This window comes from Bombus flavifrons, chromosome 10 (assembly GCF_040668555.2).
Source record: "Bombus flavifrons isolate JBK064 chromosome 10, iyBomFlav1_principal, whole genome shotgun sequence".
Classification (NCBI taxonomy): Eukaryota; Metazoa; Arthropoda; class Insecta; order Hymenoptera; family Apidae; genus Bombus; species Bombus flavifrons.
The window spans coordinates 4,529,493-4,546,888 of record NC_138451.1 but is presented as its reverse complement, the minus strand read 5'-3'; the positions used below and the strand labels follow the sequence as shown (position 1 = coordinate 4,546,888).

Here is a 17,396-nt window from a genome sequence, read left to right as displayed (position 1 = left end):
ATTTTGATAATATCTGATTTTTCTTTGCAGTTTCAGAAAGACATAATAACAGAAACAACTTTATCTGCTAATAGTTATATTTCCGAAGTAGTTATAAAAATACAAATGGTGGACATAATTTTACCGCTTACCATAGTTAGTAAATATATGCAATTAATAAAACCTTTTACGGGTCTCTACCAATCTGTTGAAAAAGATATAATGGAAACTTCTGAACAAAATGTAACAACACGCTTAAACAGCATTACTAGTCTTGATAATGAAATGTTACCATTAATATATCTGGACTTTAAAGGACTTAGACTGATGCTACCAGTTTCAAACATAAAAAAATTCAAACCCCAACATGATTTATTAATGATTCAATTGGACGGAATTCGTATCACACCCCATGCAGAAAATCCGATTTGCAGAACACCTTTAAGATTAGATATATATCAACTCGCAGCTCAAGCAAATATTTTAAGTATACCAGGTTCTGCTGTAGAAGATCGACAATATCAGATTAATATAAAAAGTGTATGTGCCCATACAACTACGTGGAAGAATTATCAAATGACTATAAATAAGAAAATGTCCCAATCATATTTATATACCATGAACGAAAATCCTGCGTTGGAATGGAATAAACTTGGACATGGAAGTAGTTTAGAGCGGCAGTTCTCTACACTTCCGCTGTTATCGAAATTCGATTTGTGCTTAATCATTGCACCGCCGGTTCTATTTAAACCAGATATTACAGTATGTGGAAGTGCAATTGAAGTAAATTGTATCACAGATATTGAAGTAACAATAAATTTAGACCAGATTCAGTTGATTTCAATCTTAAATAATGAATTAAAAAATTTATTATTGAGAGATTTTGAACGACATAAAAGTGCAAATACATATATCAGTACATCACAGAAACCTCTTTCGACTGTAGGGAGTATTAAACAAATTACTTGGATAAAACAATCTTGTGATGACATAGACGTTGATGTCACCAAGGATAGCGGTATAGACTTTGAAACATCTAGCATAAATTCCACAATCGTTGGCAAACCAATATCTGCAGATGCTTCAATACTTTTACCATTTGAATTTCTGGTGAACTGTGGAAAAATAACATTCGTGTTGTATGATATTCATCAAGCAGTCACAGAGTATGAAGTAGACATAAATGAAGTTGAAGAGGATGAGGGTGAAAGTCAGAAACAACCGCTTTTTTACATAATGGTTAATCAACCGAATATTTATTTTTCACAACAGCATCCATCGCAAAAGGTGCAAGTATCTTGTTTCGATATAACAATGGCACTTGGGGACAAGGACAAACAAGAATTAATTTCAATACCAACTGAAAAGGATTTTAAAGTTTTTATGATTGAAACAAAAAATGGAGATTTACATCCAGATACAGGCATTCCCCCATCTTTTATAACAATAAAATACGAAAAAACTATAGGAAAGAATCCACAATTTTTTATAGATGTAGGTAGACCTACAAAAATTTATTTCTCTTTATCGAGGCTAAATCAGATATATATTATAAAAAGTAAGATATTGTCATGCTTTATAAAAGAGTATGAAACAATATCAGAACAACATGACGATATGAAAATATCTCCAACAATGAAATTGAAAAAATTAAATTGGCCTGATATGAATATATGCACAAAACAAGTTGTAGTATCCCTTAAAACTGATTCCGGCGCCGAAATAATAACTAGTTTAGCTTCGTTATCCGGAAATATTTCATCTCTTCTTAGACCTGATAGAATATATTCTAACACATCTGTAGACTCCTTTATCATATCTGCAATTCTTAATGGAAACATAAAAGTACTCTTGAATCCATGGTGCTGTAATATTACAGTGTGTTTGCTTTGGGAGACTTGGTTAAATGTCGATTCTATTCCTCAAATACAAATACAAGCAGACAGTGATAGTCTCCATTTAGATTTTGGACCAGAACAAATAAAAATTATAAAAAATGTTATCGATGATCTCCAACTACTATTAAATGAATTGACAAGATCATCTTCGACATGTAGAGGTAATGAGAAACAAATTGTTCTATCAACTGAACAACATTATAAGGATGATCTCAAAGCAGGTGCATTCCAATTTGTGAATGGAAATGCAGATGAATTACCATTCCCATATCAAGTAAGTTTCATATCATATGCTTCTTCAGTAGAATCTTTAAAGGGATATTTAATATTTTGACTTATTATTTAACTCATCAGGTTATTTTCTTCACTTATCCCCAACAATCAATGGCTTGGAGGTATCCTCAACCAAGAACATTAACTAAAATACATATATCTCCAGTTCCATTTGAAGTAAGCAGAACAAAACATTTTTTTTTTTTTCATAAAACAGGATTTAGTTTAATCTTTAAACAATTTTTTTATATTTTTAGACACTAGATTCTGATATTGGGTACGTCGATAAAGTACTGTGCGCTCTTGAATATTGGAGCGACTGTCACATGTCCTATCAGCGATATGCCGACTTCTACCTATCAGAAACAGATTCATATCGTTTAGAGCTTCCTGAAAAAGCACCAGCAAGAGCAGTGGCTTGTATATGGCGCGTAGTTCTACTATCAAACAATAATCGACCTTTTTCCAAAACCATAATCTCGGCCCGGATTCTTGCAGCTTGTTTACGCATCGATTCATATTTCAATTCTTCAATTATACCTAACATACAAGCTGCACTTAATATTGGCACTATTCATGTATCCATGTACAATCACGTTAGTACAATTACGTATAACAATTTACAACCACCTTTGAAGAATTATACTTTAAAAGGTACAATACCCGAAACTCAATGTTTTATGACCTTTGAACATAAAGGAGCTATACTCGTACTTAATAGATGGATTGACGGCTCAGTGCTCATTGATATTAGCGGAATATTTGGAGTACATATACTAGATTATGGTCATTTAACCATGCAAGAAATACTAGATCCTTTAGAAGCAAGATTGCAATTATCGCTATCTGACAAAACGGATGTATCCTTCACATGCAGTCCATTTGCGTTAAAGTTGAGTCCAACAATAGCTCATACGCTTGTGGTTTCGATGCATTTATGGTATGCATCCTTAGAAGAAGAAAATAAAACCACTATTCTATTCACACGCTATGTAATAGCTAACGATAGCAATGTGCCTATCCTCTTTGGTCAAAGTGGTACAGGAGACAACATATTATTGGAAAGTAGGCAATGTATCTTTTACTCATGGAAAAATATTGGCAACAAAATGTTACGAATAGCAATAGAAGAAAATATTTGGTTATGGAGCAAATCATTTTCTGTTGGTGTAGATGGAATTCAAGCCGTTGAATTCAGTAATTCTGTTACAAAAGCGTCAGCATTCGTAAGCGTTACGTCACTTTCAGCTACACAAAAGCTTATAACATTTTCTGGTCAACTTGTAATTTCAAATCAGTTAATAGACAATTTCGAAATGAGATTAGTCAAGTACGAAGCTGACGTGGGATCAAAGGTGACTGTATTAAAAGATATTTATTCCGTTTCTGGTAAAACTCGACCACCATCAGTTATACTCGATGGAAACAAGAAAATGGCAATACGTCTACGATTTACCAATGTTCCAAATTTATCTTGGACAGGAGATATACCCCTTCAACCAAATGCCAAGTGGGGGCAACCATGGCTTGTTAAAGTTCCATTACAAGAACGTGGCCAATTTTTAAGCATTTGGGTGCGGATAATAACGCAAATAATTCAAGATAAGACTAAAGTACTAGCTGTACTTAGCCCACTTTACATGATTCGCTCGCATTTACCAGTGCCAGCTAGGGTACAAATGGATACACCTTCGTTGAAAATATCTTTATGCACAATGGTAAATGGTCGGGGTGAAAGACAGCAACTATACTGTCCTGGAACGTTTGAACATTTCCACCAACTAACTTTTCAACTAGAAACCGGAGTTTCTACATCTAATCCGTATGTTCCATTATCGTACAGTTCTGTAGACCAAAGGAAATTCTTTAGAAGACCGGAAGTCGAAGATATCGATAGCATCTTGCAAGATCTTGAGAATCAAAAAGATAAAACGGAATGGCCCTTCCAAGGAGATGAGTTTGAGGAATGGATATCCGCTGAACAACCACAAACACACGTACAAGTGAAATACCAAGATGCTGGATTAGTTTCGAGTACTTTATTATTAGAATTGCAGCCTTGGTGTTTTATGTTAAATTCCATGGGCTGTCATTTATCTCTTGTATCAGAGGACATCGAACTTTGCCAGATTCCTCACTATGGAATCGTAACACCACCAAAATTGGAAGGCACATTTCACTTGTGCGTCGGTATCGGTGATACGTTCTACACATCCCAAGCATTACAGCTAGATCGACCTGATTGGAGTCAAAGTTTCTATATGCCTCGAATTGGTGGACTCATCCCTGCCACAGGAAACATTAAATCATGTGTTGACTGTGGCTCAAGTGTCTCACTCATGAGCATTAATTCGAGTATGCACGAAGATATGCGTCTTGTGCGTATAATGAGTAGCCACGTTATTAGTAATTTAACATCTCAAGAGTTATGCATAGCAACATTGGCGGTACATGAAGATGCAACCAGACTTGAATTGCCCAATGATCTTACTCCTTATAGCCTTAATATTTCACCATCCGAAGATCAAAAACAAGGTGTTCCGATTACACAGTGGTATACATTATACATGGAAGACATTGTAGAACCTCTTGTACTATATATATCTTTGAGCGTAGGGCACAAATGGTCTTGTCCAATTCGAGTTGACCAGGGTATGAGTCGTAAATGCGTTGCTATACCAAATGGCTCTAGCACTATGCCTGTAGTCATTACAATACAGGAAGATAGGGGTACAATGTACATAATGATTCATATGGATTATCATCCTCAATTATTGATTGAGAACACTTGTGCTTTTAAAGTCCTATTGGGTCAAGCTAATGAAACAGCAGAAGGGATAATACCAGATGCATTGCACTTTACATGGATTTGTGAAATAGAAAGCAATGCAACAAGTCATTATTCCATTCCATCTATCAGTAACAGACTACCTGATGCACCAGTTACTAATGTATCGAATATACTTCTGTTTTCTGCTGTAACGAACAATTATAATGACCAGGTTATCAGAAATAAAGAATTGCGATGGTCAAGAGGTATAAATTTATCCGCCATATCAAGTGTACCAGTGGATCAGTATGTACGACTACCATCCTATGGAGATGTAAAGTTAATCATGCAGAATCGTTGTTACACTACCTATATTAATATTGTTCCAATATCTCAAGTGGAAGTGTCTGCAAGGGACATCAGAAGTCGACTTTTACGAAAAGAAAGCGAAATGAAAGATATGGTGGCGATGCATGATAAATTTACTTCTGATCCAGATGATCAGCCAGTCATAAATGTACAGAGTTCTGAGAGCTCGACTTCGGTAACAACCTTCTTCTCGGCACAAGACGAAACTATAGCTACAGAAACTAAAACTTCTTCACAGCTAAATTTAAGACAGTTAATAACTGATATAGAAAATGTAAAAGCTAACGTAAATGATGATACAAAGGATACTGAGGAGAATAATTCTAAAGAAGGGTCTGCGACCATTTGTCTCCGAGGAGTTACCATTATCATCATGCATGATATGAATGAAAATGCTCAAAAGATTGAAGTGGCCAGCTTGTCTATGACCGATGTTATAGTCGCTATTAATGCAAGATCTAAAATTGTAAATTTACGTGCTTTCATAGGAGATCTACAATTAGATAATCAGCTATTTGATCAAGGGGGTTTCGATTTTCCAGTAGTACTAATCAGTCAAAGTCCGCTTATGATGAAAGAAACAACATTTTATACAAGCAGTTGTTTAATGAATAAGATAGAACAAATAAGAGAAAATTCGTTGATTGCGATTGATTATATACTAGAAAATCAAGGGCAATTAAAAGGTATTTAATATTTTTAAATGTGTTTAATAAACTCTTTTCTGTTTTACAAATATTAATTTTTTCTTAATAATGTTATCAGCATCAAAAGATCTTCATATAAAAATTGCACCAATCAGTGCTTACATTGAAGATACATACATAACACAATTATTAAATTATGCAACTTCGATGGCACCACCTCGATTTTTGCTACCAGATGACATGAAAAAGACAAGAACACTAGTTTCAACTATTGGAGTATACATTCCTGATTACATAATGGTTTACGCTAGAATATTAAGCGCCCCATTAAGATTACAAAATTTAAAGATAGATCCGGTATCTATCTTATTAAGTGTTCATACTTCTGTACGTTTATACGTGGCTTTAGACCATTCTCCTTTATATTTTGGTACTTTTGAAAAGAAAAATATTTTAACTACACCCTATAGACTTGGCAATGCTCTCACAATGCATTACTTATCTGGTGCTATATTCGGAGCAGGTATGAAAGTAATATTGTTCAAATTTCTTAATATTATATTATACTATATATTATATATATATATATATATATATATATATATATATATATATTCATATTATACTATATTAAAATATTCGTGCCTTAGGTTGGGTAGTAGGATCATTAGAAATATTAGGTTCTCCTGGCAGCTTAGCACAAGCTCTTGGTTCGGGACTTAGAGATTTTATTTCCCTTCCATTCCAAGGCCTATTGCAAGGACCATGGGGTTTTATCGTTGGAATAACACATGGTTCTGCCAGTTTGTTGAGACATGTTACAGCAGGTATTAATGAATACAAACATCTACCATAACTACAAAATTCACTTATAATTTTATATTACATAGGTACGTTAAACTCTGTAACGAAACTAGCATCTAGCGTAGCACGAAATTTGGATCGTTTAACGCTCGATGAGGAACATCTTCAGCGGCAAGAAGAATCTAGAAGAATGCGTCCTCAAGGAATGGCACAAGGACTATACCAAGGATTGACAGGACTTGGAATGAGTCTTCTTGGTACATATATAGCTATATTTCTTTTTGATTCAGTACTTCATGTTGTTTAATTTCTTATTTAATTTTTAGCCGCAGTTGCGGGTTTGGCACATCATCCTTTGCAACAAGTTTGGTCAGGAGAAATAACAACCAAAAGTATCGTGACTGGCGTTGGACTTGGACTAGTTGGAGTAGTTACGAAACCTTTAAGTGGGGCTGCAGAACTAGTTGCATTGACAGGACAAGGATTACTTCAAGGAGCTGGCTGGAATTCTTTGCCTTCGGTGAATAATTTCACGGAATTTATTTTAGACGTTATTAATGAAATTAATTGATAATAAATACATCTTTACAGCCTCGACAACGACCAGTAGTCCAATACACGTCCGGAAATAATAATGCAATTATTAGATATGCCTGGTGGTTGTTACCCTTACTTGAAAATAATCACGGGAATATCCTGCATGTTACTAATGCAGATTACGTGATCCAACAAGGCAGTAGTCGTGCTATAACGTTAGTTCTAACACGGCATGCGTTATTATTAGTTAATACAACTGAAGATAATGTAGAACGGATATATTTATTGAAAGATCTAACGAGTGCTGATCATCATTTGGAATCAACAATATGTTTGTACTGCTCTCCTGAGACAACGCAAACTAATAGATCTATATCTCCAGCGCCATACGAGGTATGATATATTTTTATATTTATATTAGGTATATATATTTTTCTATTACATAATTAGGTATAATATTTATATTTAAAATTTTTCTTATAGATGGATCGAGAAATGCGAGCACGAGTGGCGGAATATGTACGAACCAGTAGTACTGGTTTAGCTAGCGTTTCTACAAATAGCGATGTACAGTCCGATATTTTTGAGAACACCACTCCCAATTCTGATCGTACACTTACATTTTACGTTTCTCCAGACTCACGTAACTATCTATTATCATTGTTTAACATTGCTAAACGACAGAGTCAAGGTAGCGGATTTACAGTGTTATAATGAATAAATAGAGTATTTTAGAGTATTTTCTTTACTCAGAAGTAGAAACAGTGATTGACGCTTATAAAACATGAAAAGTGATAAAATAGTATTATGCCTTCGATTTAGAAATTTTTTGAAAAATGTATGTCCGAAACAAATCCGAATTATGCGATATCTATATGTACATATCTCTGGTAACATTTTTAATCTTATTCTGGATAATGGACTTAAATTTATGAATTTTATTTCGTAAAAATATCCTATAATGTGTTGCACATTATAGGATATGCACAAGAAATATTCTTACATAAGAAATGCTTTTTCAATTTTTATATGAAAATTTGTATCATGAAAAATTCTCCACAAACTTTGTTTATTAAATAACGTATATAATGTACATATCGTAGAAAAATCATGAAAGTATGTGTGCAAATTTAAGTATGGTGGATACATTTTCATTAATATACAGATTAATCCAGCTAAATGAGATCATCTAAATATCTGCCTTATTTATTGTTGTATAAAAAGCTTCTTAGGACAAAGTATTTTAAGTATCACACGCAACAGTGGAAATAGGTTTTTTATAATCATTTCTTTTTTTTTTTAATGGAGCTTCCAGAGCATCAGTATCTTTTTCAATAAAATCATATATATATATTTATTTGTCGATATCCTTGTAGAGCGTGAAAAAACAAATCTAACGACCTTAAAAACCATATATAAACATATATACATACAAAATTTGAAGCCTTATCCAAATTTTTGTATGTCCGTATTTATGTTTAATCGACAGCTGACAAAACTTTAAAAATACAAATTTTTGCTTCCTAAATAAAGTTTTTTAACTTTCAAGAATTCAAATGAAAGTTTAGGGCGTGAGGAATTAATTCAGATTAGTTTTATGTAAATATTCTCCCTGATTTAAACAAGTTTAAAAAATCTATCAATCGGTGGACAATGAAACACTACAACCATCTAGCGGTAAAATGATGAAACTAATCTCTATCACGAAATTAAAAAATAAAATTTTTCGATCTATAAGGTGAATTTTTGAACTGTTCAAAAATTGAATCAAAGCTTTAATTCTCAAAAATCTTGTCTGTATAATATTATTCTGATTTCCTACGTAATTATTAATTACATGTAAATTAATAACTGTTAACATTGGTACAAACTGACACAGTGCTGTAGTTTAAACATAATAATGCCATCTATCAGTTAAAGATTTTACTTATTAGTACCACCAGAGAGGATTATATTTAAAATATGGTATTTTGTATTAATTGCATATAATTCATTAATTATGTAGGAAACCGGAATAATATTGTACAAAGAAGGTTTCGAACTGAAGTTTACAGGGTGCAATAAGATATTTCATATCTTATATATTTATTAAAAGTAATCATTACATATTATTTACATATTGCATTAATTGTGCACAATATATTCCAACAAGTTAATTTATTTAAATAAAATGTATTACGTTAATAATAATAAGTTTATTACACAATTCATTCATAAATCCATTCTATTTCATTATTTTTATAAGGCATGCTACAAGATGTACATTGATTATTTTCAATCGATGTTAAGACATTTCTACATAGAACATGCTTGTGTTTTATATTCAGTATTTTCAGACCTTTCGATAGATTCAGCTAAGCAAGATTGTTCGAACCATAAAGTAGAAATACTGGCTATATTATCTTTACCGCAACATGGTGACACTGTTCCCCATACTTCTATCTTACCTAATGCAGGTACTGAATTCTTTGTTTTACATATACAAATTCTTAAACTATTTATGCATGTTGTTAAATATTGCAGGGAGGATTTTGTAAAACATTTCAAAAAATTTGCTGGTGCAGGAATCGATTCATGTTTACTTGGACAAAACAATAATCCATTGTGCGTGGTGTCTAAAAATTCAGTGCCTAGTAAACTGTATGGTACACTGGCATCGTTACTAGTCTTAGCATATAATTGAAAACCTGATGACTTTTGAGAGCCAACTTGTGGCCAAATTAAAATGTGATTAATACATACGTTACATATAAAAGTAACGTCGATATTTATAGGAGGCTTGATACAAGCATATGCTAAAAATCCTTTATCAGTACCAGTTATTAAATTGGTGACTTCATATCCTTCTGTGCTAACAGTACTGCATTGAATTTCTGGTCTTAAACGAGGATCACAGAAGTTGAAAAGCATTTTTATACTTTAAAAATACATATAATAACATGCTTTAAAGATTTTCTATTAACACAAGACAAATTTCATTTTTGTTTCGAAAATAACGCGACCTCTACTGTTATCACAGTGTACTTTATGGTTAGGTTAGTCTGTAAGTACCGAAGGTTAGTCTGTAAGTATCGAAGCTGAGTCTGTACGTATCGAAGTTTAGTCTGTAAGCATCGAAGGTTAGTCTCTAACCTCTAAGTGAGTGTAAGGGCACGTGGGCAAGATATAGTAAACTTTCGAACGGGAAATCGTTATTATTATTGTAAAAAATGGAGCAAATAACTATAAAACAGGAAATTGACGATAGTGTGAGAGAAACAGAGACTGGTGATAATACAGAAATTAAATACGAAGAAAAATTAAAATACACAAGCCTTATAGCTAAACCCATGGCCTCAAAAAAATTAACCAAAAAAATTTATAAGTGTATTAAAAAAGGTATTTTATAAAACAATTGAATAGTAAAACATTTTTGTGAAGCATGTATATTTATGATTTGTAATATAACTATTTCAGCTACAAAGCATAAATCTTATCTTCGAAATGGTTTGAAGGATGTTCAGAAGCATCTTCGCAAAGGAGAACAAGGGTAAAAAAAAAATTTTTATTTATAACTGTAATTAGATTTTCTGATAATTTTAATCATCAAAAGACTTTTTATTTGAAAGTATTTGTGTATTTTTATTAGATTGGTAGTCTTTGCTGGAGATGTATTTCCAATAGAAATCATGTGTCACTTACCAATTGTATGCGAAGACAAAAATATCCCATACTGCTACACACCTTCGAGACAAGACATTGGTGCTGCTATGGGTGTGAAAAGAGGCAGTCTCATGGTACTTATTAAGGAACATGAAGAATATAAAGAACTTTATGATGAAATTAAAACTGCGATGATAACATTATCAACACCATTATAGATATATATTTAACCATTTGTATTTTTAATCACTTTGTAAATAGAATAGATCCATGTATCCTTAAGAGAGAGAAGAGTATTGTATCAGAGACTGTAATTTTTTATACAAATATCTTTCATTATTATGATGTAACCTATTTATTATATAGATGGCAAGTTTTTTAACACAAATCACTGTAGAATAAAAGAATCTAAAAAAGAAATAGAAATAAAACTTTTCTAATTTAACCCCTTCCCGTGCCAGTTAGTTCGACGAAACATACCAGACGAGCAAAAAAACAGTCCGCGAGCTCGGCTTGTTATGTTTACGTTTGACCCAAGTATCTGGTCGCGAGTTAGTTAAAGATTTTACTTATTAGTACCACCAGAGATGACTATAATCAAAATATGGTATTTTGTATTAATTGCATGTAATTCATTAATTATGTAGGAAACCGGAATAATATTGTACAAAGAAGGATTCGAACTGAAGCTTACAGGGTGCAATAAGATATTTCATATCCTATATATTTATTAAATGTAATCATTACATATTATTTACATGTTACATTAATTGTGCACAATTTATTCCAACAAGTTAATTTATTTAGATAAAATGCATTACGTTAATAATAATAAGTTCATTACACAATTCATTCATAAATCCGTTCTATTTCATTATTTTTATAAGGCATGCTACAAGATGTACATTGGTTATTTTCAATCGACGTTAAGACATTTCTACATAAAACATGCTTACATGGAAGCTGGTAAAAAATGCCATTAGGGCAACAGGAACAAGTAATTAATTTCGAATTTGTCTCGTTCTTTTTAGGAATGTTATTAAAACGTTTTAAATTAGGTACTGCTATATTAATGTCGAAATCTGTTTCACTATCAACAGTTAGATCCACAATATCAATACAATTATTTTTTTGTTCCCCGTCTGTGTTTTTAGACAGAGGTATAGTTGAGGTATAAGAATCGGCAGTCACTCTTTTCTTTGCTGGTTTAGTTAAAGCAGAAACAGTTCGTTTTTGGGACATTATAACAACTGGCAATTTATGACAAAGTTTCTTCTCTGCTTTTACAGAACTTACTATAGAGCAATGAAACTTTGGCTTAATATTGCTTGGAGCTTGAATTATATTTCTCTTTAACAAATAATTAGGAACTTCCGTTACCGTTGTATCTTTTACATTCCCATCAGAGGGCAATGCACGACCTAACACTCTCGGTAATTTTTTTATTTCTTCATTATTGCAATTTTCAAACAAAAACCTGTCTATCCTTATTTTTAAAGCACTTGCTATAACAGGTTTACGATCTTCACTAAATGGTAAACCAGTAAAAGGATCAGTCAATCTTCTTCCCCATATTGCTTCAGTTTCCTCGTGTTTCAGTAATGTAGTTTGGTCAATTATTTTTCCACTTGGCAAGAGAATTGGCTGTGTCATGATTTCGTAAGTAATGGCATCTAAAAAACTTTCTGGAACTTGTAGATTTGTTTCCAATATTTCCCTGAAACAAGTATAATAGATATATAAAGTTAATAAATAATATACTTTATATATACTAACAAATAATTTCACATTTACTTATTATCTGTATCAGTAACAGGTGTTTTACATTCAGCATTTTCAGACCTTTCCATAGATTCAGCTAAGCAAGATTGTTCGAACCATAAAGTAGAAATACTGGCTATAGTATCTTTACCACAACGTGGTGACACTGTTCCCCATACTTCTATCTTACCTAATGCAGGTACTGAATTCTTTGTTTTACATATACAAATTCTTAAACTATTTATGCATGTTGTTAAGTATTGCAGGGAGGATTTTGTAAAACATTTCAAAAAATTTGCTGGTGCAGAAATCGATTCATGTTTACTTGGACAAAACAATAATCCATTGTGCGTGGTGTCTAAAAATGCAGTGCCTAGTAAACTGTATGGTACACTGGCATCGTTACTAGTCTTAGCATATAATTGAAAACCTGATGACTTTTGAGAGCCAACTTGTGGCCAAATTAAAATGTGATTAATACATACGTTACATATAAAAGTAACGTCGATATTTATAGGAGGCTTGATACAAGCATATGCTAAAAATCCTTTATCAGTACCAGTTATTAAATTGGTGACTTCATATCCTTCTGTGCTAACAGTACTGCATTGAATTTCTGGTCTTAAACGAGGATCACAGAAGTTGAAAAGCATTTTTATACTTTAAAAATACATATAATAACATGCTTTAAAGATTTTCTATTAACACAAGACAAATTTCATTTTTGTTTCGAAAATAACGCGACCTCTACTGTTATCACAGTGTACTTTATGGTTAGGTTAGTCTGTAAGTACCGAAGGTTAGTCTGTAAGTATCGAAGCTGAGTCTGTACGTATCGAAGTTTAGTCTGTAAGCATCGAAGGTTAGTCTCTAACCTCTAAGTGAGTGTAAGGGCACGTGGGCAAGATATAGTAAACTTTCGAACGGGAAATCGTTATTATTATTGTAAAAAATGGAGCAAATAACAATAAAACAGGAAATTGACGATAGTGTGAGAGAAACAGAGACTGGTGATAATACAGAAATTAAATACGAAGAAAAATTAAAATACACAAGCCTTATAGCTAAACCCATGGCCTCAAAAAAATTAACCAAAAAAATTTATAAGTGTATTAAAAAAGGTATTTTTATAAAACAATTGAACAGTAAAACATTTTTGTGAAGCATGTATATTTATGATTTGTAATATAACTATTTCAGCAGCAAAGCATAAATCTTATCTTCGAAATGGTTTGAAGGATGTTCAGAAGCATCTTCGCAAAGGAGAACAAGGGTAAAAAAAAAATTTTTATTTATAACTGTAATTAGATTTTCTGATAATTTTAATCATCAAAAGACTTTTTATTTGAAAGTATTTGTGTATTTTTATTAGATTGGTAGTCTTTGCTGGAGATGTATTTCCAATAGAAATCATGTGTCACTTACCAATTGTATGCGAAGACAAAAATATCCCATACTGCTACACACCTTCGAGACAGGACATTGGTGCTGCTATGGGTGTGAAAAGAGGCAGTCTCATGGTACTTATTAAGGAACATGAAGAATATAAAGAACTTTATGATGAAATTAAAACTGCGATGATAACATTATCAACACCATTATAGATATATATTTAACCATTTGTATTTTTAATCACTTTGTAAATAGAATAGATCCATGTATCCTTAAGAGAGAGAAGAGTATTGTATCAGAGACTGTAATTTTTTATACAAATATCTTTCATTATTATGATGTAACCTATTTATTATATAGATGGCAAGTTTTTTAACACAAATCACTGTAGAATAAAAGAATCTAAAAAAGAAATAGAAATAAAACTTTTCTAATTTAACCCCTTCCCGTGCCAGTTAGTTCGACGAAACAGACCAGACTGATGCTCGTAAACAGGAACTAATATTCAGTCACGATCGTAACGGGCAAAGAAATAGTTCGCGAGCTCGTCTTGTTATGTTTACGTTTGGTCCAAGTATCTGGTCGCGAGTCAACCTCGCGATATTCATGTTTGGGCCAAAATCTTCATCGCGAGTCTGAGTCGCTAAAGTACGGGAAGGGAGGGATTAATGTAATATTTTTTAATTTGGAGACTAAACATTACATTTTTGTGCTTCAATGAAAAGGGTATATAATTGTTTGAAATACAGTTCTAAAAAATCCCAATTTTAGTTAAAAATTAAATTTATTTGTCGCCTGTGCATTTTTGAAAATAGAATATTAAAATTTAGCTTAAGATAAAAATCATATTTCTCGAAGCGGTATGGATATATATGTATATACAGCTATGCTTTTATCTTAGACGAGTAAAATTAAATCTGCCATAGATGTTATTATTTCGATTAACGCTCATCAAGATATCCGAAAATCAATATGGATTGTCAACTGAGATCTTCGAACAATCGCTTTACTTCTTTAGTTTCTCTGTGATCCTCAAAATATCATTTAACATAATATTTAAAGGCAATTACAAAACTTGATGTTTGTCAAAGTTCGATAGCACTATCCACTTGCCGTCCATCATATATTTGTTAAATCCTGACATGTTCAAATATTGAAAGTGTTTAAATTTGAGAATATGTTTATGAATATGAAGATTGAAAATAACTCATTAATCGTAAGATATAAACAAAGCAATAGAAAAGTTAAATATACGAAATAGTTACAAATTTGAAACGTAAATCGTGCTGGGGCGAATTAATTCCAATATAGAAATGTTAATAATTAGTCATAAGATTTGACTTGTATGTTTTGAAAAAATTTATACGTTTGACGTTCATTAATACAGAACGTTATAATATGAAATGTTCAAAATTACTTTATGATTTCTTAATCGATATCTAGGCTTAAATTCTTAATCCGACCAAATACTGACGATTCCGACGAATCGATTACAGTAATGCTTTGTTAATTGGCCTGATACATTTATTTTAACTATGTACTATATAGAGACAGACACTCCACGGTATCATTTCTAAGAACTGGTGGGGATAGCTATAGCCAGTTAACCAGACACTACTGTAAGATTCAAAACAGAGGTCGCAATCACAATAATCTTCCTCGGCGTAGGATCGAAGGCTTTGCGAGCGTGGTAAGTTGAAAATTAAAAATAAGAAAAACGAAACGAATATGTAAATACTTTGAGAAATTGAGAAATTTTTACTTTGAAAGAAATGATAGTAGAAAATAATCCTTGTTTATCAACGTAAATTAAGTTTACGTTAAACTGTACATTTACAGTCGTCACATTTAGAGTTTTAAATGCCCGCAAATGCCTTGTACGCATGGAAAAACATTTAATAGAAATTTAAGGAGAATTCTGGCTAAAATACATTTGAAAATTATAATTTTCTGATCCCCTATCGCTCTACATGTAACTGTATTCCTTATTCCTACGATTACTGATTTCAGTACAAAATATACACTTAGGAGCGACGAAGGATAACATTGACATTAAAATTGACATAGCGTACAAATGGGACGCTATTCTCACCCTCGCCTCGCCGGAACAGATATATTCTCTTTGCGTGTACATTGTTTCCGTTAATTTCTCTCAGATCAGGCAGTAATACATCTTGTGACTGTATATATGTTTAATTTTACTTCTTCCTCAACTTCTTTCAAATATTCTAGATTGAAATTGTTTAATTCCAATAACCAGTCAAAGAACCCTCATTGTCACGCGTGGTTACATAAATGTTTATTTAGATACAGTACTGTCTTGTTAATTGGCTGGAATTCTGCCTTATTAACTGATCATTGCTATCCCCACCATTCCTTGGAAGTTTCTTCTAGGAGCGAAATTCTAATTTTTTAATAAACGGCCAGTTAACAAGATAGTACCGTATATGATATACATACATAATGTAAAATTACAATTCTCCGTCTATATTTTGTTTCTCCCCTTTTGTCCTTCCCATTCGCTCACTCATTCGAACATACTTTCATTGCACGATGATGTATGAAAAAATCGATTGAACGATGATCACAGCAAAGGATGATCTAACAAGTATTAAATTATTTGTGATATCGACCGCTAATAATACAAGTTGCTTCATATCTAAACGAGGATTTATATACGTGATTGATGACCCACTTTGACGATACATAATTACGTTTCTTCGGCGTACGAGAATCAATTTGTGCCTTACAAAGTACAAGTCGCTAAGAAAATATATAATATACGCGAGGACTCACTCTTACACAGAGATACATTCTAACGGACCATCGCTCTATACCTTACGAATGTTACGATATACGTAATTATAATTGTTACGAATTAATTATCAATTCATCCCCATTTTCTCTCGTTATCTATCCTATTAAATTATTCTTACCAATGTGATCGCAATTTATAATTCTAGCAGTAACCCATTACCGTGATCGATATGTCGCAGTTTTTTTATTGGACGATCCAACTTTATGTCGATTGAACTGCATGCACCCCCATTACTTAATAGTAATCGACGATTGACGAGAATAGCTATTTCATTTAGCCGTAAATCGTTACAAAATAGTACAAATACGAGAGGACTTCTCGCACTCGAAGAAACCGTAATCTCGTCGAACGGAAACTCAAGAGATGAAGCGTCGTCGGATGTTGTACAAACAATGTAAAAATCCGCGTCGATTTATTATTAATAGTTACTTATTCCTTATAGAACTATGTGTATCCCTTAGTATAGTCACGCTCTACTATGGACTAAAGCTATTGCTCGTTTTCTT

At 32.5% G+C, this 17,396-nt stretch overlaps 5 protein-coding genes across 7 annotated transcripts in view; 3 read left to right on the top strand and 2 right to left on the bottom strand.

Annotated features, from left to right (window-relative positions):
* The window catches only part of Vps13B (vacuolar protein sorting 13B), a 44,217-nt gene extending 34,681 nt beyond the window's left edge, over positions 1-9,536 (top strand). For all 3 annotated transcript variants that reach the window (XM_069122509.1, XM_069122510.1, XM_069122511.1), the window contains 9 exons: positions 31-2,151; positions 2,232-2,327; positions 2,408-5,975; positions 6,055-6,459; positions 6,587-6,763; positions 6,827-6,997; positions 7,067-7,260; positions 7,332-7,670; positions 7,761-9,536. In XM_069122509.1, the coding sequence (XP_068978610.1) occupies positions 31-2,151; positions 2,232-2,327; positions 2,408-5,975; positions 6,055-6,459; positions 6,587-6,763; positions 6,827-6,997; positions 7,067-7,260; positions 7,332-7,670; positions 7,761-7,991 (7,302 nt within the window). In that variant the 3' untranslated portion in view covers positions 7,992-9,536. The remainder of the gene's footprint in view (positions 1-30; positions 2,152-2,231; positions 2,328-2,407; positions 5,976-6,054; positions 6,460-6,586; positions 6,764-6,826; positions 6,998-7,066; positions 7,261-7,331; positions 7,671-7,760) is intronic.
* A 36-nt stretch (positions 9,537-9,572) lies between these two features.
* On the bottom strand, positions 9,573-10,187 carry LOC138184378 (RING finger protein 37-like). Its single transcript, XM_069122261.1, has one exon. The coding sequence runs from the start codon at positions 10,185-10,187 to the stop codon at positions 9,573-9,575; it is 615 nt and encodes a 204-aa protein (XP_068978362.1).
* Positions 10,188-10,339: 152 nt separating this feature from the next.
* Positions 10,340-11,364, top strand: LOC138184499 (H/ACA ribonucleoprotein complex subunit 2-like protein). Its single transcript, XM_069122522.1, has 3 exons — positions 10,340-10,655; positions 10,734-10,806; positions 10,906-11,364. The coding sequence occupies exons 1-3, from the start codon at positions 10,487-10,489 to the stop codon at positions 11,135-11,137; spliced, it is 474 nt and encodes a 157-aa protein (XP_068978623.1). The 5' UTR covers positions 10,340-10,486; the 3' UTR covers positions 11,138-11,364.
* A 335-nt stretch (positions 11,365-11,699) lies between these two features.
* Positions 11,700-13,333, bottom strand: LOC138184497 (RING finger protein 37-like). The gene is made up of 2 exons (XM_069122519.1): positions 12,714-13,333; positions 11,700-12,636 (listed from the first exon to the last, which is right to left on the bottom strand). Exons 1-2 carry the CDS (start codon positions 13,331-13,333, stop codon positions 11,769-11,771), a joined length of 1,488 nt encoding a protein of 495 aa, XP_068978620.1. The 3' UTR covers positions 11,700-11,768.
* Positions 13,334-13,457: 124 nt separating this feature from the next.
* Positions 13,458-16,257, top strand: NHP2 (NHP2 ribonucleoprotein). Its single transcript, XM_069122523.1, has 3 exons — positions 13,458-13,801; positions 13,881-13,953; positions 14,053-16,257. The coding sequence occupies exons 1-3, from the start codon at positions 13,633-13,635 to the stop codon at positions 14,282-14,284; spliced, it is 474 nt and encodes a 157-aa protein (XP_068978624.1). The 5' UTR covers positions 13,458-13,632; the 3' UTR covers positions 14,285-16,257.
* The last annotated feature ends 1,139 nt before the right edge of the window (positions 16,258-17,396 follow it).

Bases quoted from the DNA above. Each gene is read 5' to 3' on its own strand.
- LOC138184378 (XM_069122261.1), bottom strand. From the start codon at position 10,187: ATGCTTTTCAACTTCTGTGATCCTCGTTTAAGACCAGAAATTCAATGC.
- NHP2 (XM_069122523.1), top strand. From the start codon at position 13,633: ATGGAGCAAATAACAATAAAACAGGAAATTGACGATAGTGTGAGAGAA. The intron at 13,802-13,880 runs GTATTTTTATAA...TAACTATTTCAG, and splicing joins TTATAAGTGTATTAAAAAAG to CAGCAAAGCATAAATCTTAT. The intron at 13,954-14,052 runs GTAAAAAAAAAA...TATTTTTATTAG, and splicing joins CTTCGCAAAGGAGAACAAGG to ATTGGTAGTCTTTGCTGGAG.
- LOC138184497 (XM_069122519.1), bottom strand. From the start codon at position 13,333: ATGCTTTTCAACTTCTGTGATCCTCGTTTAAGACCAGAAATTCAATGC. The intron at 12,637-12,713 runs GTAAATGTGAAA...TACTTGTTTCAG, and splicing joins GTTACTGATACAGATAATAA to GGAAATATTGGAAACAAATC.
- LOC138184499 (XM_069122522.1), top strand. From the start codon at position 10,487: ATGGAGCAAATAACTATAAAACAGGAAATTGACGATAGTGTGAGAGAA. The intron at 10,656-10,733 runs GTATTTTATAAA...TAACTATTTCAG, and splicing joins TTATAAGTGTATTAAAAAAG to CTACAAAGCATAAATCTTAT. The intron at 10,807-10,905 runs GTAAAAAAAAAA...TATTTTTATTAG, and splicing joins CTTCGCAAAGGAGAACAAGG to ATTGGTAGTCTTTGCTGGAG.